We start from the raw sequence: 18,506 nt of genomic DNA on the forward strand, positions 1-18,506 counted from the left end.
TTGTTTTGCATCCTGCTATAATTTAGATGTTGACTGTCCCCTAGAGGTCCTTGAATTAAAGACTTGGCAATTAGAAGTTACTGGGAGGCTTGGCATAAGGGCTTTTAGGTCAGCAGAGATGTGTTCTTAAAGGTACTTGTGAGGCATCAGGCTTTTCTCTCTACCTGATTCCTGACAATGACACCTGTCTCAACACAGGATGGAAGACATGAGGTCAACTGATCATGGACACAAGCCTTCAAAACTTTCTCTTAATAAATTGTCTTAATGGTAAATGGGCCGAAAAAGAAATCAGAGAAACAACACCCTTTACAATAGCCACAAATAACATAAAATATCTTGGGGTAACTCTAACCAAATAAGTGAAAGGCCTGTATGACAAGAACTTTAAGTCTTTGAAGAAACCAGAAAATAGAAAGATCTCCTATGCTCATGAATAGGTAGGATTAATGTAGTAAAAATAGCAATCTTACCAAAAGCAATCTACAGAATCAATGCAATCTCCATCAAAATCCCAATACAATTCTTCAGACATCAAAAGAATAATATTCAATTTCGTATAGAAAAACCCAGAATAGCTAAAACAATCCTGTACAATAAAGGAACTTCAAGATGTATCACTATCCCTGACTTCAAGCTCTACTATATAGCTGTAGTAATAAAAACAGCTTGTTATTAGTATAAAAACAGACATTTGGATCAGTGGAATTGAATCAAAGATGCTGATACAAAGCCACACACCTATGAACACCTGATTTTTGACAAGGAAGACATACAACAGAAAAAAGCACCATCAACAAATGGTGCTGGCAAAATTGCATGTCAGCATATAGAAGAATGCAAATAGATCCATATCTATCACCATGCACAAAACTCAAGTCCAAATGGATCAAAGACCTCAATATAAATCCAGCTACAACTGAACCTGATCTAAGAGAAAATGGGGAAGTAGCCTTGAATGCATGGGCACAGGAGACTACTTTCTGAATATAACACTAATAGCACAGACCCTGAGATCAACAAATAATAAATAGGACCTCCTGAAACTGAAAAGCTTCTGTAAGGCAAAGGACACAGTCAACAAGACAAAACAGCAGTCTACTGAATGGGAAAAGATCCTCACCAATCCCACATCTGACAGAGGGCTGATCTCTAAAATATACAAAGAACTCAAGGAAGTAGACATCAAAATCCAATTAAAAAATGGAGTACAGATCTAAACATAATTCTCAACAGAAGAATCTCAAAAGTCTGAAATACACTTAAAGAACTGTTTGACATCCTTAGTCACCATGGAAATGCAAATCAAAAATGACTCAGATACCATCTTACACCTGTCAGAATGGCTAAGATCAAAACTTATGTTGGAGAGGATGTAGAGTAAGAACACTCCTCCACTGCTGGTTGTAGTACAAGCTGGTACATTCTCTTTGGAAATCAATATGGCAGTTTCTTAGAAAAATGAGAATCAATCTACCTCATAACCCAGCAATACCATGCTCTTGGGCATATATGCAAAGGATGCTCAATCATACCACAAGGGCACTTGTTCAACTATGTTTATAGCAGCACTATTTGTAATAGCCAGAACCTGGAAACCACCTAAATGTCCCTCAACCAAAGAATGGATAAGGAAAACGTTTATTTACACAATGGAATGTTACTCAGATGTGAAAAACAATGACCTTATGAACTTTGCAGTCAAATGGATGGAACTAGAAAAATAATCATTCTGAACGAGGTAACCCAGACCTAGACAGACAGCCATGGTATGTACTCACACATAAGTAGGTATTAGATGTAAAGTATAGGAAAACCAACCTTTCGGTTCACAGCCCTAGAAAGGCTAGATAACAAAGAGGACCCAAAGAGGGATGCATGGGTTTCTCTGGGAAGAGGAAACAGATCTGGGAAATCTGTGTGGGGTAGGGGGCGGTGGGATAGGGACAGAGGGAAACCTGGTCTCAGGAATGGCTTCTACTTGGCTACCATGTAGCTGAGGACTTTCACCTGATATTACACACAGTCACTCGTTTGTGTACATACACACACACCCTGCAATGCCACCTGTCAGAGTCTTTAAACCCTAGATGACTTTTCCACCTCAGAGAAAGTAGACAGGTGAGAACTGGCTTAAACATCTGTAGGATAGCGAAAGGATTATGGAGGTGTGGCTTTGGGGGCACATGCTTATGTTGTTTGATTTGGCTTGACACCTTAAATCCTTTGGTTTCTGGATTGTTCTGTAAAGGGATATTACTAAGTGAGTAATTGCTGAGAGAACTCTCTGGGTCTAATCACATAACACTTGTTAAATTGTTTCCTGTGTTTCCTTGCAACCTTCTGAAGCAGGCCATTGTTCTTGGCTTTCTTTTTCACCAGCCTTCCCTGTCACCATTGTATTGTAATTTAGGCTGGGTGTAGGATTCCTGGAAACACCAAGGGTCTTCAGGGGCAGGAGTTATTTGATTCCAAGGACCAAGTTCTGGAACACAGAAGTGTTTCTATGGGAAAGACTGTGTCATAGCTCAGAGGGCACCCACGACCTTTGTTAGGCTCTATGCTAACCAGACTGGTGATTTTGTTACTTTGTAAATTTTTAGACTTAAGCCAGGGGTGCCTTTCTAATGTGTCCAGTATCCCTGTTAAGAAACAGAAAATCTACTCTATTTGTAAAGAGTAGATAATATTTAGAGACATCTTTTGATGGCTGAGAGGGTGCCACAGTGGTAGGACATTTTTCTGGGATGTTAGAAGGCCTACATTCAGTCCCCACCACTGCAAGAAAATAAAGATAATATTTTGTGAGTTGTAAGGTTTTGCTGAGTGAGTGATCTTCTCCACTTAGCAAAACCAGAAGAATGTGAGCAACTGGAATTTCAGGATGAAAAAGTCGTCTTATTTCTTGTTGTAAAATACGTACTTCAGAATAAACGAATTTATCAGTTGCTCTGAAAGTATTTAAAAAGTGGGGTATGGCTCAATGGTAGAAAACTTGTCTAATATATGAAAGGCCCTAGCTTCAATACTAGCACATGTAAACATGCACGCTCACACACACACGTGCACACACAGCAGTAGCTTCCATCTGTTAAAAGAAATGTGTTAAGGTTCCTTTAAAAAATTATAGGTTACATACCCCTACAAATATGCTTGGATCTACTCATGTACCATAGTGCTTTAAAAGCTAAACACATGGGGGTTGTATATTTTTTAAAAGTCAAAGCTAATAGCCTATAAATTAAAATCCAAATTACAGCACATTCAGTGTTTAGTAAAATACTCATAAATGTGGTCTCACCACATATGAAAATCATTGCCCAAGTATTTCCCGTTGAGAAAGCCCTCCCACTGGTAGAGAGCTCTCATTGATCTGTCTGGGTGGCAGTTGCACGCCTGCCCCTTTGAGGACAGTTTATTGAGCTGTCTACTTAGGATTTGAATTCTTCTCTTTATGTATGTTATCCTTCAGTGTTGAGGGGCGGGGAGAGAACAGAAACCTGCCTCCTGGATAAGAGGAAATAAATGTGGCAGTTACTTAGCCAAACATTATACAGATTAACAACAGGCAGCGCCCCAAAAGAGATCTCACAGTGTTTGCCATCAAACACTACCAGCAAACACACAAACATCACGAATGGCAGATGCTTCTCCATGTGGGTAGCTGAGAAGCATATGTTCCGAAGGAATCCTGTGCCAGCCGCGGGAACCTCAGCTTCTGTGGTTCCAAAGCCACCCACACTTCAAAAGGCAAAATGATAAACCCTGTCCTGGAAGTCTCCCTGGACTTTGAGAGTTGAGTAAAGCAACAACATGATACCACCTCCCTCTCCTGCCTGCTTCCTCCCTTGCTTCCTTTTCTTGACAGGTTTATCCTGTAAGAACAGGCTGGTCCTCGAACTCACTGCGTAGTGAGGGTGATGCTGAGCTTCTGATCCTCCCATCTTTTTATCCTACATACTGGGATAAAAGGCACGCACCACCACACCTGGTTGAAGATTATGCTGGACTAGAACCCTGGCCTTTGAGCATGCTAGGCAAACACACTGTCCGTTGAGCTATATTCCCCAGCCCTGACTAAGCTTATCCAAAGTTGAAACCGACATGTTTTAGCTTTCCTTGGCTCACAAGAGGACTTTCAGAATTAAAGAGGAGCCACCTGCAAAACTCAAAAGAGCACTCATAAACCCTAACCCATCAACCCGTAACAGCTCCAGTGAAGTCTTCAGGTCAAACCTAACACTTCGGAAAGACAGGGTGATGCTGATCTTGGCAAAGAATGTTCACCTGCAGTTTCAATATGAAATTCATATTCATGAATAAGAATAAGAAGCTGTTATCCATCTTTTTTTTTTTTTTTTTTGGTTTTTCGAGACAGGGTTTCTCTGTGGTTTTGGAGCCTGTCCTGGAACTAGCTCTTGTAGACCAGGCTGGTCTCGAACTCACAGAGATCCGCCTGCCTCTGCCTCCCGAGTGCTGGGATTAAAGGCGTGCGCCACCACCGCCCGGTCGCTGTTATCCATCTTAATTGTTTGTTTTTCCTCACTTTGCCACATGGCATATAGCACAAAGACCACACAGAGATGAAGATTTTACAGGACTTTCCATGAGCATCCATTAGAAAGTCTCTTGACAGTCACAACTCTGCTAGCTAGTGTCCACCAACCAATCCATCTACTATGTTGTCCTAGGAAGGGCTCAAGGCGTAACAAGAGGGTTGTGGCTCAGAAAAATGAATTTGACTCCTTAATAAACTACCACAAGTCCCTGAACACTGCAAGAGTCATCTTGCCCTTTTAAATCTTGGCATCCATATTGTTTCTAAGACAAAAATAAGATAGTTTCAATTCCTTTCCTTGGGATGTCACACCTGTGCTGAAGGACTGGCCCTGCTGCTGAGTCTTCTTGCCATGGAGGGGCTATTTGAGCAGGAAGGGTAATTATATGAACAGTTGCTAACACATTGATTAATGGCTAGGATATAAGATCACTGGGTCATAGGAACATAACTCAGTACATACCTGTAGAGCAGGTTGACTTGGAACTCAGACAAGTCTCATGAGCGCCTCTGTCCGGATATTTAGAAATGGCTCTGTCTCTCCTGAGATGCGCGGCACAATAAGAGCACTGAGAGTTTGTGCGATTCCTACGTGTTGTCCCTGACCCTTGAACCTTGCTGAAGAGCCTCATCCCCCCAGCGTGTGAGCTCCCTGAAGTGAAAGAAGGCTAGAAGACAGTCTTCAACAAAACCACAGGCTTTGCCAGTGCCTTCCTGGCACCACGTGGGAGGAGGGGCTCTCCAGCGTGACCCATAGGTGTCCTGGTCCTCTCGTGGTCTCGGATGATGAGACAGAGACTACAAGGGTTACAGATACTTCAGCAATCCTGCTCTGAAGTCTCAGCTTCCGAACTCATAAGAACCAGTATGAGGAGGTCTTTAGCGACCCCACCCTGCTGCTCTGGGGGTTCAAGAAAGAGCTGATCTCAGGACAGGGATGAGCAGACCAGTGGCACTCTGCATTGGGACTCCATGGCGATGGAGACATCCCTTCCTATGCAGCCCACTATGAGAACATTTCAATTCCATGGGTCATAGCTGAGCACGCTAAGGCAGTGTGACCGAAGAGATGACTTTTACATTGTATTTAATTAATATGCAGTTATATTTAAGTTGCTACAGGTGTCAAGTGGTCGCCCTTCTGGGCAGTTTAGGCATAGACCCTGCTTCAGAGAGTCTGTGTTCAATTCCTTGTGCCACCCACCTACTACAGGACTTTAAGAATTTTCTTCACCTGTCTACACCTCATTTTATGCCTGGAAAAGGAGCTCTGGAAATAAGTGTATTTACCCTCAAAGACTGTCTTAATACTTGCACTCTGTCCTGTGCCTGACCAATGGAGGATTTTTTTTTTTTTTAAACAGTTTACTTGATATTCTGCTTACAGTGGGAACCCGAGTTTGGAGGCGACATTGGCAGTTCAAGGAGTTCAGTCATGTACCAAACTTATACCTGTGAAGAAGATGTAGGTGGAGCCTGTTCTGGTCTCGTCTCGTCGGCAGATGTAACCGTTGCACAGTTGCCCCCAGCAGCTGAATTCACCCGTGTCGGCTGAGGTGGAGTTGGCCAGAGTCAGTTGCCCATAGCGCTCATTCTGCTTCACACTGGAATTTCAAGAGAGGTGGGGCATCAGGGCAGATCAAAGCCTGGCCAGGGACCTTCCAAGTCCTGGCTTTCTGCTTTGTTGCTTCCATATGTAAACCCCACAGTGACCTGATGTGGCCTCTCAGATGGCAAAAATAATCAGAATTGTGTTTGGTGGGTAGAGAGAATAGAGTGTGTTGGTTGGGGGTAGGGTGGGCAGAAAGAAAAGAATTTCCTAGCAGGAAATAATAAATGATAATTATATGATTTTTTTTTTCAAGACAGGGTTTCTCTGTAGCTTTGGTGCCTGTCCCAGAACTAGCTCTCGTGGACCAGGCTGGCCTCGAACTCACAGAGATCCGCCTACCTCTGCCTCCTGAGTGCTGGGATTAAAGGCGTGCGCCACCAACGCCCGACAATAAATGATAATTATATCATTTATTTTTCATCAGAGGAAATTCTCTTTGGTCTCAGAACTGGGATTTCTAGAAATAAGATCACTGGGGGCCTTAATGATTGAGCCAAAAAAGCCTGGGACTGGAGCTTGCTTTTAAAAAGAAATGGGCTGAAAATCACACAACATGGATGAGAACACATAGTATCACAGCCAATACCCTAAGACTCTTTCAGCAATAAGTTCCAAGTTTAGAATCTTAGAGATATTGTATAACTATATGAAAAATAAAACATGCTTTCTCTGCTATGTGGGGGGGACACACACCTCTGAAGATGCATTCAGGCTCCTTGTACTTTCTGGCTTTTACTCTGGCCTCATCCTACTATTTGTTTTTATTTTGCTCTTGCGCTTTTATCTATCTAGTTGACTGATAAGCAGTTCTGAAACTCCCCAGTTACTTCCTGAAATAGAGACATTATTACTGAACAGTAATATCTAAACAGTCCCATCAGCCAATTGTTCTGATAACTGTGTTGTGACAGAATCCCAGAAGCATTGTCTTCAGAGCGGATGTTCCCCTGGGGCTTAGGAGCCTCAGCATGTGTTGCCAAACAAATGGTTTTAATCCAAGCGCTCATCTCAGATATCCAAAGGCTTCACTCCTCGGGACCCACATAGCTTTCTGACGGAGCGGAGAGCCTCCTGTTTCGTCTCTCAACAATACCCGCATGAGCGCAACTTTAAATTTAGCACATCCACCAAATCATCTGGGTGTTGGGTCCCACACACAGCCCTGCTCTATCTCACTGCTGGATGGCTTACTGCACCCACCAGGCCTGCCCAGAGGGGGCTGTACACTCCCACCCCATCACCTCTCTCCTTTAAACTGGACGGAAATCTCTCCTCCGTCAGGAAGCGTCTAATCAGAACAGACTCTCAGGAATCTCCCCCACTTTCTCCGAATGAAGTAGCTGGCCCCTCTGATACCCCTGGCTTCCTGTTATTACACTGGGGGCTGACAAGGAAAGGGACGGTACCCTGTTTGTTTCATAGTCTCAGAGAAAGACAGAGACACAGAGAGATCTGTGCCCAGTACACGGCATGGATTCCCTAAATACAAGTGAATTGAAGCTGAAGTGGTACACACATTGGCCATGGAAAGAGCTGAAAAGTCAGGCACCCCGGCTGGATATTTGGCCGACAGTTTAGATATAGAATGTCCCCCGAGTCCCTTGTATTATAGGCTTAGCTCCCAGCTTGTTACATTTATAGGGAACGATGGAACCCCTAAGCATCAAGGTCTAGTGCAGTTCTCCGTTCTGGTCACTGGCGGTGTCCGAGGACGGTGATACTTTTGCCCTTTCTTCCATTATTTTTATGGCTTCCTAGACACAGGGAAATAAATGGCTTTGCCCCATCATGTACCGTCACCATGATATATCACCATGAGTGCCGTAATGTGCTACCGTGAGCCCAAAGCGACGGGGTCAAACCGTCAAGAGGTCAAAGTTAGAGAAAACTGTGAGCCGAAATAATAACCCTTTCTTTTTAGTCCTGCCAGAGCAACAAACTCAACAGCAGGTTAGAACACAGAGACTCAGAAAAGTGACGTCCCTGAGACACACAGCTGGGGACCAGCTAAACAAGTCACCGAAAGTCACTTTGTGTACTTAGCTTGTGATAATTAGATAATAAACTGCGTATAGAGTTTTCATGCCATGCGCCCTGCTCAGTGTCTTATTCCAATTATTTCTAATTATACATAATTGTAGGTTCAGGCTAGCTATCGTGAGTACTGCTCCAGCAACAACCAACGATACACACCCAACACTGGGGAGTGTTAGCGCAGCGAGTGAAAACCAGTGGGCTTTAAGGAGATTGCATTAGGAGTCAGGAGTTAAAATTGACAACCGTGACAAGACTCAGGAATGACTAGTCAGGTTCTCACAACAAAAATGAAGTTCTCAAAGGGGGAGGGAGTTGAAGAGGTCAAAGGCAGCCATGAAGCTGGGCTTGTATAGGTGGTAGAGGAAGGCAGTAGGGACCAAAGGGACAGCAAACCACACCAGGATTGCCGAGGGAAGTGAGGGGGCCACCACCGTAAGGGGGATGAAAGAGAATCCAAGACATTGCAGTTATTACTACAACGAGGAGGTGCCTAGGCATGGACGCAGGAGGATATGGAAATCCATGAGCGGGCCAGGGGTTTGCAGCTGGCTGGCTAAGAGCAGCAGAATGAGATGCATCAGGAATGGCCTCACAACGTGAATCTCTGTGTTAGAGAGGACTGGAAATTTGAATTTGTGATCGGAACCATTGAAGGATATTGTAAACAGACTGAACTTTTGTTCCCCAGCAACCCAGACCCGCATAATCACACAGAAATTGGATTAATTACAACACTGATTGGCCAACGTCTTAGGCTTCTTACTGGCTAGCTCTAACTAATTAAATCAACCCATTTTTATTAATCTGTGTATTGCCACAAGGCTGTAGCTTACCGATGCAGCATGTTATTCATTCGGCAGCTACATGACATCTTCTTTGACTCCACCTTCTCTCTCTCTCTCTGTTCCAATTCCCCCGCCTGGCTTTACTCTGCAAGCCATTGGCTGAAACAGCTTTATTCATCAACCAATAAAAGCAATACATATAAGAAGGACATCAGGAGATACCCTGAGCCTATCTGTGGCCTCTATACACATACAAACACACACACACACACACACACACACACACACACACACACACACACACACACGGTAAGAAGCAGGAAAAAGGCTCATCGTAAAGGTCCTAAGAGAAAGCTTCAGGAATAGATGCTCAACAGCGTCAGATGTCTTTAAGGAAAACTGTTAAGCATCAACACACATAGAACTTCAGTTGGCAGTCTGAAAGTCTTGGGCAACCATGCAGCCTTCAATTTCAGGGGCTGGCAAGATGGTTTAGTAATTCGTATGCCTGTTTCTTTATCAGAAGACCAAGTTTCAGTTCCTACCACCCACATGGCAGCTTCCAACTGTCTGTACTCTGGTTGCAGGGTATCCAACACCCTCATCTGACCTCTGCAGGGACCAGATAATCGTGACTTGTATATACATGTATGTATATGTACTTATATACATACAGGCAAAATACTTGTACAGATAAAACAAATAAAAATGGGTTAATTTCAGAGGATAAAAAATGGCAAAGAGAAAAGAAAATCGAAGTCCCCTCAGGAGACATGGACACATGACATTTAGATACATGAACTCTGCAGAGTGAGAACCAGCTAAAATATGAAGGACTTTCTCTGGGTCCAGCCGTTGTTTGCACAGTAGTGGCAGAAAGGGAGCAAAACAGGCCCGTAAAACCTAACACTGGAAGGGAGGAACCCAGCCGCCACCATGATCAGCGTGCTGTATCTTTAGCAGACTGGGGGCGGAAGGAAGGAAATGCCCCGGGGAAACATTTCTGCATATTTCCACCCCCTCTTCTATGCAAACCTCATAAAACAGGAAACCAATTATTTCAAAGGATTACAGTTCAAATGCCTGGATTTAAAATACTCAGTTCTACTAGTGGTCCAAGCATCGGGCTGCCCAGAGAGTTAGGATATTGGCCAAGTCCGCGGGGCGCTGAGCATGTGTCATGAGGCGGGGAAAAACACAGCTGGGCCCCATACAACACTGTGTTTGTGGAGATGCTTCATCCAAAGGCCCTTCTTTTTCTCTGGTAACCACTCAACAACTCCGGTGGAGTGGGAAGGATTGAAGGGAAGGGAGGTGGGAGTTAAAAACAATTGTCACAACAAAGGTCCCATTAAATGCTTGAACAAGAGCATCCGGATGAGCTTGGCTGAAGCTGCTCTGAGCATCCTAACACATCAGCTTATCTCAGGTACTTTTTCTTTCAAACTGACAATTCTGACCTTCTGACCTAGAAAGTAATTGGAAAAGGCCGTGATTCGAGGAGCACTGCTTCAGTGTTTAAAGCTTTTTGGGGTATCCATTCAAAGTTTATGACTTCCTCCCATTTGTGTGTGTGTGTGTGTGTTTTCTGTTCCTGTCAGTGGGGGTCTGAAGCATCCTGAATTTGGTCCAATTTACTCTCTTTTAGAGTGTGCCAAGTCACAGAGATAGGCACAAAGAAAGGAGCTGACACCTCCCCCAAAAAGGGACTATTGTGCCACTCACCTGAGGCAGGGACCAGGTAACAATGGCAAGTCCCTTCCCCCAGACTATAAATCACAGGTAAGGAGTAAGCTCTGATCTACCAAGATTCAGTGGCTTCATATGTACTTAGGGCAGTAAACTAAGTTGGAGACACTAGAGTGCAGGGGAAGCATACCAAGATTCTAGAGAATGCCTTCCCTCAACTTCTGTACAATGAATACCAAGGTAGTTAGAGGAAGGTGACCAGAAACACCCTCAAAGACTTGAGGGTCTTCGGAAGAGAAAAGGATGCTAACCTGTACAAGCAGGGACCAGGAGCTGGGCATTCAACAAAGGAAAGCGATGTTCTGAGAGGAGTAAAAAGGACGATGAGTGTCCAACAGGGAGAAGCATGGCTGGGACATCAGCGGCCACTCTGTGAAAGAGGCCATGTCCTGAGAGACCATCAGGATCCGTGGATCCACACTGACCGGAATCAAATTGTGGCCCCTTAGTGACCTTAGTACTTCCGAGCTACAGTTCCTCCCTTCCACACGCTGTCTCCATCCACCCCTGCAGATCTGTGGTGAGAACGGTTATTAATAGCTAACCCCATGGCATGCTGGGCACTGCACTGTGCTCTTTGCATGAACAGCAGACAGCACAGCCTCAGCTCAGAGGACAACCCTTAACCTTTCAGACTGAACCACCATGAGGCTCCGGGCTCCTTTTGATCCTCGCGGCTGCATTAGCGTGAAGGTGCTAATATTTCCCGAAAGTTGGAGAGCCAGCTCCTCCCAAGTCCTCCGGCTGGCCCTTCGCACCTAAGCTGGTGTTACACGGGCTTGATCGTGAATGCTCGTAAGTGAAAGGCGTGGGTTTTATCCTACCAAAACAAATCTCACCGATGCAAATCCGACCAAGAAATAGCCCCTTCAGCCCGCTTGTAAAATCTGTTCAATGCAGCCACCCCACTCCACAATCCCACACACCCATACACGGCACGCAAAAACTTGCACAATCTGATGAAATCAACTTATTAGTAGAAATTAAAAGAAACAAGTCACCCCCCCCCCCCCATTCTACTGAAATCAGAGGCGGCTAACCATAGGAAAAACATACGTGTTGTTAAGTATCTACCACATAAATGAGAGTCCTCGAGGTACATGTTACCATTTCTCTAACCCATGAGGTGGTGGTGATTAAACCAAAAAAGAATAAAACTTCGGTGGTGTTTGGTATGCTGGGCACGCTGGTGAGTCCTCTTCCTACCATGCCTTGGTTTTGATGAAACCCCGTGAGGCAGATGTCATCCTGTGTTGTAGCTGAACAAGCCCAAGGCAGAGTAGTTAGGACACTAACTGAAGGTTATTCAGAGCTGGAAGCTGGGGATAACAGGAAGCTCCATTTAAATCACTTTCCAGGGTCACTCAGCTATGTAAAAACTCAGACTCTCAGCCTTGGACACTATTTCTAAGATGGCATAAAATCAAAGTCAAAAGAAGCAATTCAACACCCGCATTCAGCATTCACATCAGGATTGATTAACTGGTTCCTTTCTACCACGTGCAAGAACTGTGCCAAGTACCGGTGGAGATAAAGACTCGAGTGTGCCTGCTAGTCTGCATGTCCAGCGTTTGCAACTGAAGAATGTGTCAGAAAAGAATGACTCCGTGACGTGCTGGGGATGGGTGTCACAGGAACAGAGCTCAAATTCTTGGAAACAGACAGCGGGGAGAGCATGCTGAAGCTGTCACCACAGTTATGGGTTCTCTTATTTAAGGAAGGAGTTCTGCGCATAAAAACTCAACAGAGAACCAAATACGTAAACTAAGGAACTTCAAAGTATACACTCAGTTCTAACGTCAGAAATCCGGGTGGAAGAGGGCGGCAGAGTGCTTAGCTTATAACCTCAAGGACCCACGTTTGGCCCCAGAACCCACGTCTACAAAACAACAAACAAAACCAAGCTAGCTGTGGTGGAAGGAACTTATAAATTCCAGCAAGAAGGAAGGTGGAGGCAGAAGGAGAGGCGGACCCATGGGGGGCTGACTTGGGTGAGGGCTTTCTCATGAAAATCAAGATGAAGGCGGAATACTCCGGGAACTCACCACCCAAGGTAGCCCCCCCCCTCACTTACACACAATACATACTCCCTCTGTCTTACACACACACACACACACACACACACATTCACACTCTCCCACTCTCTCACACGTAAAACCAGGCTGAGCTCATTCAAACTGTTATTTATCAGCTACTCATCTTTTAACCTTTTTATCTATAATTACCCACGATGTATCTGTCAATCATGTACGTGTCATCCGTGTGCCGTCTGTCTCCGTGTCTGGAACAATTCCCGACTCTTGCTGCATAACTACAGTGTTTCTGTTCCATCAATGGCCCATGGGAATGTGTGTGAAATGTGACATTGGACTTTCTTTTACCCACCCTATCTTATGCCTGAGTCTGCCCGTTACTCAGAAATGACACTGGAGGACAATGTGTGTGACGTCTCCCCAGGCCTGCAGATTTGTGTCTCTGTTTCTTGCTGTCTGTCCCTTCCTCCCAAGTCCTCTCGATGGCACTGGCCAGACCCTGAGCTCTATATTCCAGGATGTTCACCTGCCATTTTGCTAGCCTACTTTATCACGGTTATCTCTATCCAGCAAACCCTTTGTCACCTCAAACTGAGCCTAGGCCTCCGAGGATGATGCCTTAAAAACGCAGGAAGCTCAACACTGGAAGAGGACACCAATATAGGAAGCGGACATCAACCCTGTCTCCATGGGAACAGGGCATTTGCTACCTCCAACTGTAATAGTCAGAAAGGGTTAAGTTAGCTAAACCTTCTATGGTATCACCCTGTAACACAGGATACACAATTTATAAGGTGTGTAAACATTTGCATACATGTAGAAGGAAACATGTAAAATCCTATACTACAGAGTTAACAGTGGATATTTGGACTTCCGGTGGCCCCTTCAAACTTTGCGACAGCTCTTAGCTTGGTGTTTATATCTTTGGGAAAGAGTTTCTCTGGGTCCCAGGCTGTCTTCCCACTGCAGATGAGGCTGAGACTGACCTTGAATTTTGGATCCCCCTGCCTCTACTTCTTTACACCATGGGCCACAATGCCTAGATTTATGCAGCACAAGGGATGAACCCCTGGGCTTTGTGTACATCAGACAAACACCATCTCCATGGGGTGACATCTCCTCGCTTGTAAATTTATAAATCAAATGAGCATGCGCTGGTGTGTAATAAGAAAAGCCACCACAGATGCAGGATGAGTTAAATCTCACAAAACCTCTGAGCAGACGCTCTGTAGACATTGGACCTTGCGTACTTTAAATATCTGGAGGTGACCTCATGTCACCTTTTTAGAATATAAAGTTCCAGAAGGCAGGGCCAACAGGAATTCCTTCGGCGGCATAAAAAAACCTCAGGATATCATTTATGCTGGTTACAAAAATAATACCCGTTGATGTGCCAAAAAAATGATGAGTCCATACTTGAGTCTTTCTCACGCTGCTCGGGGCTCCTGTGCACCTCAGGCTGTCTGTACTTCCCCGAGCTTCACCCCAGCCTCCAAGGCTTCTCTGCCTCTCACCCTTAGAATAAGCTCATCAGCATTTACACAAACAAGGAAAAGCTCTGCTCATTCTTCTGGGAGAGGAGTGAGACAGAAGACAATGGAGCAAGCCTCTACCACCCTTGTTAGAAAAACAAGCTGAGGATTTCTGGTGTGCAATGCCACAGTGAGTGTATTATGGCCAAGCCAGAATAGCAAACACAGCAGCTGTGGGGCCTGGGTCCATTTAGACACCAGAGTTCACCTTGAAACAGGCACCAGTCTCTCTCAAATTAAAACACTTTAAGCACGTGCTCACATTAATGCCACTGTGCTGGTGAATCTCCTGAGCTAGCATTAGAAATGAAGACAGAGAGAGGCTGTGGTAGTATGGAAAACTAGGCTTAAAACTAGTACACTTTTTAACAATTGGTTTAGTAAATATAAAAATAACAGGCTTCATGTACTTTGATTACATTCGTTCCGTATTAAATTTTCTTGACCCTTGTCCTCCCAATATTTTTTTTTATTTTGATTTTACATATGAGAGAAAACAGGAGTCGGGCTTTCTGAGTCTGGCTTTCTTCACTTAACATGATTCTCTCTTATTCCATCTATTTTTTCTTCTACAAATTACAACATAGCACCCTGTCTTATGGCTGAATAACATATGATAGTTTACATCATATGTTCTGTTTACCAGAACAGAACTGCCATGTGGTTCTACTGTTCCGTTCCTGGGAGCCAAGGTCGGCACACAGGAGAGTGCGGCACACTCATGTCCATTGTGCCGCTGCTCAAAACCAGCAAGTCGTGGAAACGGGCAGAGGCTTGCCCCTCAGCAGACGAGCAAAATCTGCTTTCCCACAGCTCTTTCTGCACCTGAGGCAGCCTCTTAACAACCTGTGGGCTGAACCTACGTATTTGTAAAATGTAGAGTCCAGGCCAGACTGCGTATCGTAATCTCATCCTACCTCTTTTCCCCTTTTTATTCCCTTTTTCTTGCCTTTCTCTTCACAAGCCCTTTAAATGGTTTTACTTAGACGGCACATGTGGAAATACTTGGCAAAAACGCTCATACCGCAATACTCCCAATTTTCATTTTTGCAAGTGAAACCCCAGACCTCAGCCACATGAAGACATATTTGTTTAACCAGGATGCTATTAGGAAACTATGTACGGTCGCTCAGTGACACCCAAACCATTTCCACTGAACGGCGGCCTCCAAGATTGTCATCTGCCTGCAAGAGCTTTGTGATATTCCTAGCCTGTCTTTGACTTGGCACACGGACTCGACTTGACCACCGTCGTCTTTTTAGGTTGCATTGCCACGCAGAGCATCTGCAATAATCCCACCTAGGCTTCCCAGAATGTTCAAGAAATGAGAGGATTTTGTTTAACGTTCTTTTAACATAAACAGTTAGCAGAAAAGATTTCCTCCTTCCTTCAAGGGTATGTTGCGGAGGATTGGATTGCTAGATCTCCCGGGAACCGTTCGGCATTCTGGGGTGCTGCGGACTGTGCTAATCACACTTCTCTAATTGCGGCAAAATGCCCACGAGAGTCAGCTTCTAGCGAGGGAAGGTCTGTTTTGGCTCTCAAGTTAGGCTTGGTCCTAGTGAAGAATGCCATGGTGGGAATACATAGCAAAAATTACTTCATGGAATCTAGAAAGTTGGGGGAGACAGAGACAACAGAGAGCGAGAGAGAGCGAGAGAGAGAGAGAGAGAGCGAGAGAGAGAAAGAGACAGAGAGAGACAGAGACAGAGAGACAGACAGACAGACACACACACACACACACACACACACACACACACACACACAGTGACCGAGCATGCGCACACAGAGAGGAAGGGGGAGGCAGGCTGGGGAGAAGAGACGGGATCTCGATGGCCCCCTTCAAGGACACTTCTCTCATAGCCTAATTTCCTTTCACTCGGTCCCACTTCCAAAGGTCCCAATGGTACTATCGACTAGACACCCAGCCTTTGGTGATACTCCAGACTAAACTCCAGCATGAACACCTAGTTTGTAGGAGACGGAGAGACGAGACTGAAATCTTTTCCCGGCAACAAACATTTCCTGTGCTTTTTACCTTGTCGGGATACAATAAAACAAATAAAAATAGCCCTGCTTCGCTGAGGGGTTTGCTGTGTGTGCCGAGGGCCTGACAGGCATGACCTCATTCTGCACTGGAAACAGGGAGGAGTCTGGTTCTATTATTGCCCTCCCCCACCCGTGCCCCGAATGGATCATAGCTGTTTTTGCTGCACCATGAGCACTGTCAGAACAGTCAGTATGCCCAGAGAAGATGCGTGCCCTGCCTCTAGGGACATGTACGGGCCCGTCCTGGTGCCATAGAATGTTCTACCTTCAGGGTGGGGAGCATTATTTTTAATCCAGGATAGAAATGCACTTGAAGACAGGTATTGGTTGCTGGCTACAGCACACGCTTGTTTTCTTGCCTCGCTGAGGACCTCATTCGGCACCTTGTATGTGCCAGGCACGCACCCTGTGGCCGAGTTCCACACCCAGGCCTTGTGAACACTGAACACTTCCAGCTTGCTCTTGTTCTGTCTTTTGGTTCCTGCGATAAAACACTCGGATCCAAAGCAGCTTTGGGAGGGAGAGGCTTCATTTCTGCTCATAGATTACAGTCTCTGGTTGAGAGAAGCAAGTGTAGGAATTTGAAGCAGAAGTCAGGGAGGAACTCTGCTTGCTGGATCTCTCTTGTGCTTAGCTGCTTTCTTAATTTAGCCTTTGACCGTTGCTATTATCCTAAGGATGGCTGGTACCCGTTACAGTGGGGTGAGGCCTCTGCATCATTAAAAGTCAAGACAGTCAATCAGGAGGCAGAGGCAGGCGGATCTCTGTGAGTTCGAGGCCAGCCTGGTCTACAGGACAGGAACCAAAAGCTACTGAGAAACCCTGTCTCGGGGGGAGGGGGGGGGGGGAAGTCAAGACAGTCTCCTGCAGAAATGCCCAGAGGGCTCTCTGGAATAGGCAGTTCCTCAGTAGGGGCTTTTTCTCTCAGGTGACTCCAGGCTGTGTCAAGTTGCTAACTGGGACTGTCTCTAGACTTGGACCCAGCATGCAGCTAACTCCACATAAGAGAAATGGAACCCACATCACTTCTTATTGGTTCTGCCAAGAAAACCCAACTTTGAAGAAAGTCAACTTTGAACTTAAAATAAATCCACCTACCAATATGGATCTACTTAAGTGTACCAAGGTGAGTAACTGAAACACAGTACAAATAGTAAAAGCTGTGCTTTTTTTTTTTAACACCAAAATAAGACAGACGAGGAAGGAAGAAACCTCCCTCTCCACAGAGCGCCAGCCCGTGTTCAGAATACGCAGTTTCTTCCCCTCTCAACAGTGGGCTCCTTCTGGTCATAAACGCTCCCCCACATTCCTTTCTGTTAAAAAGCCCTTCGGATGGGTTCCATTCCCTGTGCACGCAGGAGAGAGAGCCTGCCTGGCAGACTGGCCAGCCGCCCACCGCCCACCGTCTGCTAACCCGGCCCACCCTCCTTTGTGCTGGCTGTGGGTGGAGTGAGCAGCGCAGTGCAGCCAACTGGAAATACAGAGGCCTTCTCTTCTAGGAGCTATTTATTGTTCTCAGAGGAACCAGCCATCAAAGAGCCCCGAGCCCCACCCACTCCTCCCAGCTTCCAGCTCTTGACTGAAAAATGTTAGCACCCCACCAGACCCCACAGACACATCCTGAAGGATAATGCTCCCACCCTTATGTTTTTCCTTTAGAGCAGGCCTAGGGTTCATTATCCTGTCGGGCCAACTTGTTTAAAAGCCATCTCGCCCCGTGAGGCCGTGCGGCTCACAATTCCTCCGGCTCCAGGAGTGATTTATTTAACCCTTTGGCCCACACATTACAAATTTCTTGCTTTGTTCTTGCTCTCGGCAGAGTGCCAAGAATTCCCGTCTCCCCCACCTGAAGCGCGCAACGGCAAAACTAGGAAAGGACATGTTTACGGAAAGGATGGAGTCGGACTAGGTTGATGCCCCTGTGGGAGCTTATCAGATGATCTGGAACATTGTTATATTAGAATCTTTCTCTGTGTCAACAAAAAGAAAATTAAATCATTTTCCTTCCCGTCTTAGGAAGGAGCGCTAGGCCTAAGAATGTCTCCAGCCAGTCTGAGAAAAACAAACGCGCATGCGTGGAGATAATGGCGGTCACCTGGGCTGGGAAGAGGCGTGTGGCTTATGTATTCCGCACTCAGCATCCCCCTCCCC

General features: G+C 45.5%; 1 protein-coding gene across 2 annotated transcripts in view; it reads right to left on the bottom strand.

Annotated features, from left to right (window-relative positions):
* Positions 1-18,506, bottom strand: part of Pdgfrl (platelet derived growth factor receptor like) — a 51,683-nt gene that overhangs the window by 5,986 nt on the left and 27,191 nt on the right. For both annotated transcript variants that reach the window (XM_050147211.1, XM_050147212.1), the window contains exon 4: positions 6,011-6,162. In XM_050147211.1, coding sequence (XP_050003168.1) covers positions 6,011-6,162 — 152 coding nt within the window. The remainder of the gene's footprint in view (positions 1-6,010; positions 6,163-18,506) is intronic.

The sequence above is a fragment of the Alexandromys fortis genome, unplaced genomic scaffold (genome assembly GCF_014885135.2).
Source record: "Alexandromys fortis isolate MF-2015 unplaced genomic scaffold, M_Fortis_MF-2015_v1.1 scaffold_32, whole genome shotgun sequence".
Taxonomy (NCBI): domain Eukaryota; kingdom Metazoa; phylum Chordata; class Mammalia; order Rodentia; family Cricetidae; genus Alexandromys; species Alexandromys fortis.